At 37.1% G+C, this 10,177-nt stretch overlaps 1 protein-coding gene across 1 annotated transcript; it reads right to left on the reverse strand.

Moving 5' to 3' along the window:
- Positions 1-129: 129 nt before the first annotated feature.
- LOC100367363 (carbonyl reductase [NADPH] 1-like) lies at positions 130-3,244 on the reverse strand. The gene is made up of 6 exons (XM_002734776.4): positions 3,051-3,244; positions 2,579-2,839; positions 1,801-1,913; positions 1,154-1,282; positions 878-1,019; positions 130-682 (listed from the first exon to the last, which is right to left on the reverse strand). Exons 1-6 carry the CDS (start codon positions 3,069-3,071, stop codon positions 521-523), a joined length of 828 nt encoding a protein of 275 aa, XP_002734822.1. The 5' UTR covers positions 3,072-3,244; the 3' UTR covers positions 130-520.
- Between the last annotated feature and the right edge of the window lie 6,933 nt (positions 3,245-10,177).

A 10,177-nucleotide genomic window follows, 5' to 3' on the forward strand; every position in this document is an offset into this window, starting at 1 on the left:
ATCGCTATTTGTTTAGTATGTGGTATTGTACATCTACTATACTTAAAAACCTCTTTCACCAACATCACTGTGCATTATGATATAAATATATACAAGTTACTAAAGTACTTGGAGTATAATACTAGAATATTTTCATTAACGTTAGTTAATACACAGGTAGTATATATTTTTTATTTACTTTCAACGTCCATACATACATGTAGCAGTCAGTTCGAATGGGGATTCATAATGACAAATGGTGTAAAAGTATTATTATTTGGTACAAACACACACGCCATGGTAATGCGCTAATCTGATTTTATCTTATCATATTATGCAACACAGTACTTAATGTATGTTTATCATTTTGCCAAAAATTGTGTTTGGTGTAGGTAAATAGCATTCAGACTTTAACTAATTAATTTAACGACTACTAGCATAAAGATACAATATGATTTATAAATTGAAAATAATTAGTTGATCACAGCTACACCAATGGCATCGTAAGGGAATGTTGCTATCATATGAATATATTAAGTATTTATCTCCATTTTACAATCTTCTTGTCTGACAACATTTCTCCTTGTGGCTGACCAGCATTTGGAGGTAGTAAAGCAAGATAGACAGGAGTCTCTGCTCCTTCATCGGGAGTCTTTGTTCCTTGGTGGCTTGACATGTCAGTCTGCACATGGCCAGGACAACACTGAAATATAAAATATTGTAGCTCATTAGTCTGCATTAATATATAATTTACAGTTTAGAAATATACAATACAAATGAATCGATATGACGTGAAAGATAATGACAATGGTAACACTATTCCATTATTGTCTATGCAAATTGCGTGACAATATTATTTTACATCTTTCAAATAAAGAACGATTCATTGGTCACTCACTGCATTAATAAGGATGTCTTCTCGTGGGTCATTTTTCAAATCACGTGCTTGGATTCCAGTTAAAACAATTACACCAGCTTTAGATGTACCATATGCAGAGTTAGGATAACCTTTCTCAGTGTGAGTTCCATCGCTGGCAGCACTTTAATATAAAATGGTGTCATATTAGTATATATGAATAGTGCAGGTACATATGATGTATGTGGTCATATATGCAATGACACGCTGTGTCAGAAACTGGCAATATGATACATAATGAGTTGTGTGTTAACTTACTTCACAAAATCTTCAAGAAGAGACACTAGCTCAGTTTCTGTGAGATCAAGTGCCTTAAATTTACTAGCACGTTCAGAACTCATCTTATCTAGAGCACGTGTCCCAGAACCACTTGCAACATTAACAACTCTGTAACATAGAAGTATATTAAATAAAACATATACCATTTCAATGTGTTTTGATAAATTGCATTGCATCAATTATGTCATATCATTGCATTGAGTAAAGCCTGCATATCATTTTGTGTTTGGCATGACAGCTTACGTATGAACATTACACTCATTTTACAAACGAGTCACACTGAGTATCGACCCCTTGTCAATGGCGCTTCTGCCAATTCATTGTTAAATGTTATAATAATAACGTAACCACAGAGTTTGTCTGGTGCCACATATCTCTGTAAATTAATGGAATGACCTTCATATGTAATGGTTGTAATTGAAAGTTCACAGTCTATAACATGCCATGAATGAGACTAATATATGTTTGTATACTATATTATGCCCAATTATTCCAATATTTAGTTTACTGTTATCTATTCTATTACATGAATGAATGTACACTGAAATAACTACTCTATCAAACAGTTCATAAAATATGTTCTCACTATTTTTTAACTTTATCAAAGGTATATCGATAATCCTTACCTGCCATGTGGTTTGATCAGTGGTAATAACGCTTTACATACATCTAATGTTCCTGTGAAGTTACAAGCTATTGTATACTTGGCTTGTTCAGCAAAGGGGGTAACGTCTTTTACCTAGAAAAATATTATACACATGCACACTGTACGATTTTTAATTGTAATTAATAATAATTAGTTATTTAAGTATTAAGTATTTCAGTAAATGGGGGTTATTTTATGTCCACAATATAACGATTTCCATCTCATAGTTGATGACATAAACAAATAACATGTCGTGGCTGATGAGGTACTTTTTATTATCCTGAATAATTTCAAAAATATGTGTTGCAAAATATTGTATTTTTTAAAACATATTCTTAATCTCCGGTAGGATAACACAAAATAGAATTGTGTTGCATGTTATTATTGAACAACTTTACATTACTGGTTACATTATGAAACAATAAACATTCTCTTGTGATTCAGTGATTATTCCTAAGATGGATGTCTCTGTGAATTACAGTGACACTTGGAGTGTGAGAAAAAACAGCAGATTTATAGTGGGATAGTCGTCACCTGCGCACGATTCAGATGGTCATAGCGTGTCAATGTTTACAAACAAGCGTCTACCCAAGAGCTATGCGTTTTTAGCTTGTGTTGTTATTGTCGCTTGGGACTGAATTCCCGCGTGTGCGCAGATGACGACCCTCCAGACGACGCTTAGTCATTGTCTCAATAATGACACGTAGTATTATAGTCGACATGGTGCTGTATTTGATGAAGAAAAGAACTCGTTATACCTTATATGCTATAGATGCATTGTTGACAAGTACATCCAGTCCTCCATATTTATCTTTCAAATACTTCTGTAAATTATCAATACTTTTTTGGTTTGTGATATCCAACTGGTGAAATTTGGGATGAAGACCTTCTTCTTCTAAATCCTCCACAGCTTTCTTTCCCCTTTCTTCATCTCTAGCTGTGAGATACACATCACCATCAAACTGTTTGCACAGCGCCCTCACTATAGAAAATCCGATTCCTTTATTGCTTCCTGTTACCTGGAAAAGAAAATCCGTACCCCTAATTCTACCCCCACCCACCCCCAACTCAATTGTATATGGCCCCTCTAGATGTGTCCTTGGGAGGGGCATATACAATTTAATTGGGGAGCGTTGGAGGGTAGATTTTGACATTACTGTCAATTCATACCCGCAAATAGACCACGCTGTATCTTACACATCCTTGTGATTTCACAAAAAAAACGCTTACAACAGCAACGCGTGACGTCATGGTTGATTGTATAACATATAATATCCAACGTATTTTCTGTGATGATAACTTCGCAATGTGCCCTGGGGAATGTACAACAGGCCTGTTCAGGAATCGTAAGGGGTTTGACCTTCATGAGTTCATAGTTTTTAAAAAAGTGTCAACGCTGATGGCGATACGTGTGGACTTAGTAACCAGGGACGTACCATTATTTCTGACGGGTGGTAACTATAGTAGTATTCGGTGCATTTTCTTCTATATATTTTGTTTTGTTTTTTTACCCATTACGGATAAACTCGTTTTTTATTAAAATATTATAGGAGTGTATAAATGGCGAAAGTCGGGTTATATCGAAAGCCGGATTTGTTTCGCGATATCCGGCATTCACCATTTATACACTCACATAATATTTTATTTTATTTAAAAAACATAGGAATCAAAGTATTATTCCATTAACAATAGAATATTAATTACCATCTGTTCTCCATCCACTCCAGACGATGCACGTTGCCCGCTAAATTTGCAAGTGTTAAACGGGGGGGGGGGGGTCATCGCGCCGGCGCTGGAGTTCCAAGCGACGATAACAACACACGCTAAAAGCACAAAGGCTCATGGGTAGACGCTTGTTTGTAAATAATGACACGCTATGCCCATCTGACGCATGCGCAGGTGACGACTTCCCCGATTTAACAAATGTGCAGGGTTTAGTCTACTAAAACAAGTAGGTTTACAAAATATTTTCTTTATCCACCGGTGACCGACACTGTTACCCAGAATCAATCATTCTTTTGTCTTTGAAGGACATGAACGTGCAACGTACTTTTTACATTTTAAAAAGAAATGTTTCTTTTTTTTTAATGACAAGATCTAGGATTCGAACCGTCGAAAAAATAACCCTCTGACTCAGGTCCTGATAGCCCATCTACCGGTATAGAAATGTGTACACGTATTTTGGGTTTTGTTTTCATTGTTCGCATAACTTTTAAATACGAGTATTAAAGTTTTAGCAGGGAGAGTGTACTAGTGTGTTACCCTGGATATAGTATGTGATATTGACAAGCCTCGTGGCTTTTTGTATCTAGGTGCCAGTGACTCGCGGGAAGAAAACATCTTGATATTGTACAATTATAAATTTATATATAATACCTATTGTGTTGGCATTTAGAGATAATTGTTCATATTCTTGACTGCAATTTATGTTCGTTGTGAGTTCTTTACTGTGAAAGCTACACAGCGTGTCGGTAACAAATCCGAAACATTAGATGACGCTAAACGTTCGTACAATACATCTTATTTTCCTCGGATTGGATGTTGTTGTTATGATAGCGACTTCACGCTCGCACATATATTGTTTGTAATTTTAGCTTTTTCCACTTGAACTAGGAGACAGTTCAAATTTGTCAGAGGAGGAATGTGTTATGATAGCGACTTCACGTAACAGTTTGTAAGAGAGGGAGAGAGAGAAATGGGAAGAATAAAGCTGGACAATCTGTAATAAACTAATGTGTATTTGGGTCGAATCTGGTTTCTCTGCGTGTAAGTGTTATCAGCCAAGCGAGACGAAGTTCCCAGATCCCCAAGCAGGAAGCTTAAGCCCCTGTTCATAACATTGTACTGCATATGAATAGAATCATACACATCTCTTTTAATAGCCTCCGAGAACAAAGAGGTCATTGAAGAGGCCAAAGTGCAGAAAATATGTTTATTATCACCTTTATGACGTGTTCTATTTATATTTATTAAACATATAATATCTATAAGGCAATTGGCATTGTCTGTTCGCTCGCGACATCTAAAATAAAGCTGGCTGTCACGTGTTCAACCACATTCCCTCTATCGCGGACTGTTGTTCAACGTTCCAGGTTCGACGACCAGTCCGTCGCGTAATTACAGATTCATAGCCATTACAAATGGCTGTGCCTTAAACACCTCGGCGTCTTCAAATTGAATTTCTCTGTTATTACTTTTCTTCTGTATTTGCTTAGCAACATTGCGTACTTTGATATTTTCCGCTTTCCTTTCTTGGTCCGTATTCTCCGTATTGTTGGGAATCACTCTCACGTGGTACACCGTCATTTGTTCGGTAGGCGTCACCTCAAACCGAAAGGGGCTTTCATCTGTAACCTAGGCAAGACAAGATAATAGTGTAAATGAAAATATCCGACATATTGTCGCGACCAAGAATCTATTCCCGTGATTTTTATAAATATATACAAATGTATTTCAATTCAAACTAAAAAAAAGAGGTTTCTACAGTGAGTTTTATAAAGGTATTAATTTGTTTTATAGACATTTATAATATATTTATCTCGGAAGATGTTCGCCATTCATTCAAATCCAAAAAAAGACGCTCCCGTTGGACGAAAAAGACCATTTGGTTACGCCTGTTATTCATAAGTTTTACGGGTTTCTGCAGCATTGGCCGATTAACGGCCAATTATCTTACAGGTGCGGTGATTGTCGTCAACCATCAATTGCATGATAAAATATTTCTACAAAACAAATTCATATCTTTATTGTATACGATGGAATAACATTGTTAGTAACATTTTCAAATGCTGTGATTAACTAAACTCACACATGCGAAACTGCGTCAGTTGATTGGCTGACTGGATTCATTTTATAAAATATCGAAAAAATGGGTTTGTGGTGCGACAGTAAAATTATCTATGTTGTGACTTGTACTATACACTCACATATACGTCGTATATACGGCTGTGACCTATAAACACATTATATCATAAATATCACCAGAATAAATGGTCAACTCTCATAATAATAATAATAATAATAATAATAATAATAATAATAATAATAATAATAATAATAATAATAATAATAATAATAATAATAATAATAATAATAATATCCAATAATTGTGGAATATTAAAAAATACCTCGGCTAGTTTTGCTCGTAAAACAGATGGATTCACTTTGCACATGTCGCCTTTAAAACGAAGTCGCAGTTCTTGTGATTCCAAACGGTTCATCGGGGCAGACCCAGTTCTGCCTATTTGGGTTGATTTGCTCTGACCACATCCCATGATTGACTTTTTAAAACAATAATTACACTGAGGACCAGTATATTTTTTTTAAATCGCGGAGAATAAACAACCAACGCAGTAGAATGCGGTTCAGTAGAATCATGCTATGGAACTTTAGGTTCCCCGCATTTGGAACGTCATCGCGTGCACTTACGTGTGAGCAATCTCCTTCCCAGAGGCCTTTGCGCTTTACGCAATAGTGCCTCTGCCACAGGCAGCCTTCAATTTTGTGGTCAATCACCTCACTACGCACGGCCATTTTCTTGTACCTGTTACATCTGAAAACGTACTACAAAAAGTGGGAAAAAAACGTATGTCACATCCGAACTATTTATTAATGTCAGACCTCAGTAAAAACGTGAATACGAACCATTTTATCGCGGACTATGTTTTGCAAGGTAATGTTACTGTAGTGAAATGGCGCACGTGATACACTAAAACTTGGAAGAAAAAACGTTCTGTTATCGTATATAGTTAGAAAAGCAACATTAAAGACTAATTTTACTGAAAAAAGTTTCCTAACATTTCCGTTCATCTTGTATTCTGGTGAATAATTCAATACTATTTCTGGCTTGAACGGGTTCGATTTTGCGCGTCTAACAGCAATAGAACACACAGATTCTAGTAAGTTTATAAAGTTAGTCATTTATAATAGAAACTAATGCTTTGGCATGTACTTTTCTAGCGCAAGTCATGTATATTTTAATCTAATTAACAAAACATTTTATTCGGAGTCGGGGCGTGAAACGTCTTATTAAGAGTTTAAAGTAACCAAGTGACATACGCATAACTTTGTTATCCGACAGGGTCTAGTTCGAACATATTCGAATATGCAAATGAGTTCTATGCAAAGCTGCTTTGTGCAGTGATGATAAGTAACGCGTATCGAACTGTGCGGAGTTCGACGTGTGAGCACTTCTTTTAACAGCCGAGGTCATTCTTCTTCCCAGAGATCCTTGCACTTAGATCACCGAAAGTATCTCTGACACCAATCTCCTTCCCATAGGTCTCGGCGCTTTACGCAATAGTACCTGTGCCACTGGCATTTTTGTGGTCAATTACTTCGCTACGCACGGTCATTTTTCCGCAGTTGTTTCATTTGAAACCGAACTACAAAAAGTGGGAAAAATATACGTGGCAACCGAACTATTTATTTAATGTCTGACTTCTGTGAAAACGTAAATACGAACAATTTTATAATGGACTATGTTTTGCAAGGTAATGTTATTGTAGTGAAATGGCGCACGTGATACGTATATAGTTGAGAAAGAAACATTAATTTCACTGAAAGGGGTTTCCTAACACTTCCGTTCATCTTGTATTCTGGTGAATATTTCAATACTATTTCTGGCTTGAACGGATTTGATTTTCCGCGTCTAACAGCCATAGAACACAAAGGTTCTAGTAAGTTTATATACTAGTAATCTAATTTCCTAGCGTGAATCATGCAAGTTTTAATTTAACTAATTAAAACGTTTTTATAAAACCGATTAAAATAACCAGGTGACTTGAAAAAAAACTTTGTTAACCGACATGGACTTGTAATTCGACCATAATCGAATATGTAAATGAATTCTTTGCAAAGCTGTTTTGTGCTGTGACGATAAGTAACGCGTATCGAACTGCCAGGAGTTCACTCACAGTTTCACCTCCTTCAATACCTTCCAATCACCTAAAAAAAATATCCTAATTAAAGCTTAATAAAGTCTAAGTTTGTACTCGTTGATCTGCAAACAGCCAAAGTAGTCATCTTTGTTTATATGAGAACCATATGTCTCGCGCATGCGTGGCGTGGCGACTACCGCCCTTTAACAAGGGCCATGCGCCATCCTGCGGTAACCTGGGACTAAGAGGCTGACGGTAGAGACTGGAGTTCAGTATGTCAAGCGCAAAGACCTGTGCGAAGGAGGTTGCTCTGTCACTACACACCGCCATTTTGTGGTGAAACACCACAAGACTTTTACTACGCGTATTATTTGCGTATTGTTTGCTATTAGAGCGCTGACATGTTGATTTATTCCTACTGTTAAACAAGTTTTAAAATATTTTATCGATAGCTGATAATGATTTTTCCACAAACGTCCTGTCACAGGTAAAAATAGTTATAATTTACAAAAGAAAATAATTTTATTGCGGATTAACGGTTAATATAAAGGTGTTATTTGGTTCATCAAACCAAAGACACTAGACACTAGATTGCCAGGCGACGAAATATAAACAAACGTAAGCACTTCGTAGTATTGACGACTAAATCGTCTTACTGCCACACCGTTTGTATTTAATACGGAAAGTAAAAACTGAGCTTCTCACTTTAAAAATAGCCAACATTTACAAACAATGTGTACGCTTTCGTTGGGTTCGAAAATCGAACAAGGGCCTGCACGGCAATGTTTTGGTGGGCGTCCGTTGTGTCGTCACCGGGAGCGCTGTCCCATCACAAACCTGTGTCATATGACGCCTTACTAGCCGATTTTGGCTAAAATTCCGCTCCGCCGCCTCTTTACAACAGTGTTTATACGCCCCTGAAACGATTTGATATATCCGTAAAATACGTACCGACCGACGATTCACTTCTAAACATTCGAAATTTCGAACAAACTCCCGGCACACCTTGCGCGATATGCGTTAGATCGGTGTAGAAAAAACGCCGACCTGCAGCGTCAATGGGTGGGCGTCTTTAAACGGGGGGGGGGGGGGAGTTGCATGACACGATTGGTTGAAATAATCGTCTTATTTGCATAAATTAATATTCATGAGCAATGAAAACTCGTCTTTTCAGTAAAATTGTGCCAAAATGCTTTCCGATAGCATACATGTCAGTTCTAAATTGATTGATTCTATCGTTACGAGCTGAAAAAAATTATCGGAAAAGTGATGTAAAGATATTTTTTGAGACACGTTCTCGATCGGACTCCAGCTAACTGTTGAAAGTAAGCACATGTTTTCTCTTTACCATATGATCATAGCAAGTTACGAAATTAATGGAGAATGCAGAGGCACGTTTATATTTCGACTCTAGTACTATTGCTCAAAATTGCTCAAAATGTTTTCGGTGACTTTTATCAGTGACAAGTTACCTAATTAGTATGCATTTCGAGAAACCACAGTGTGTGTGCATGCGCAGTTTGAAATGGAACAGTTTTGAACGCAATTAAATCACGCATAGAACTCGGGCTCCTGTGACAGGTAATTTTGATGTTTAAAAACCTTTCACTTAGGTAACCGGGATTCGGTCGTTTTCCACGCTAGACTCACAAGAAACACACACAAGCTCCATTCACGTTCCAACTCATTCTCTGCTAAGTCCTTGGTTTTTCACCCGAGACAGCATTAAATCACTCTTTATTTCTTGTCACTCCTTAACCAATTACAATCAGTATAAGAGACTCCAAGGCCTTGCCTTCAAACAAACAACCAATCACATGAAAGTTTTACACATCATAATCAATTGATTAATCGTCAAGCTATTTAGAAACCCACTACTATATGTCAACACTAACTAATATTTATGGGGTAATAGTCTTGCAATAACATTCCACAAAGATACCACATTTGTTAGAATCGCAAACAAGATTGGTTTAGGATTACAGCTACTGTACTGTAATCTTTTAAAACTGCAGACTCATAAGATGTTTTTGGCTGATTTCGACTAGCTCGCCATCTGGCCTTGTCATTAACCTGTTATCAGTAGATGTCATGGCAACCACTGTCAAACTGACTGACCTCGTCATTTAACCCCTATCAGTAGATGCCATGGCAACCACCGTTAGGCTGAAATATAAATCATGACACTCCAGCCAGAAATTGTGGCGTCAAACTAGTTGTCGGTTGAATTGTTTTGCAATAGACATAATTTTGGAGCCTGTTTTTGTCTATGAAATGTTTCGTTGAGGATTATTCTGTAAAGAAATTGCTTAAATTATTTCATCTGTTCGTAAACGGGACGTTGTTGCTTTGACGGTGGGCTACGGACGACTGACGTCGAAACGTCCCATTCAGATCGGATGGCGCCCTCTCGTGCCAATCCCCTCCCTGTCTTTAAAAGTAGTACCACTGTGACGCATCAACCAATCAACGACGAGC

This window comes from Saccoglossus kowalevskii, chromosome 7 (assembly GCF_978046115.1).
Source record: "Saccoglossus kowalevskii chromosome 7, keSacKowa6.1, whole genome shotgun sequence".
NCBI classification, from domain to species: Eukaryota; Metazoa; Hemichordata; class Enteropneusta; family Harrimaniidae; genus Saccoglossus; species Saccoglossus kowalevskii.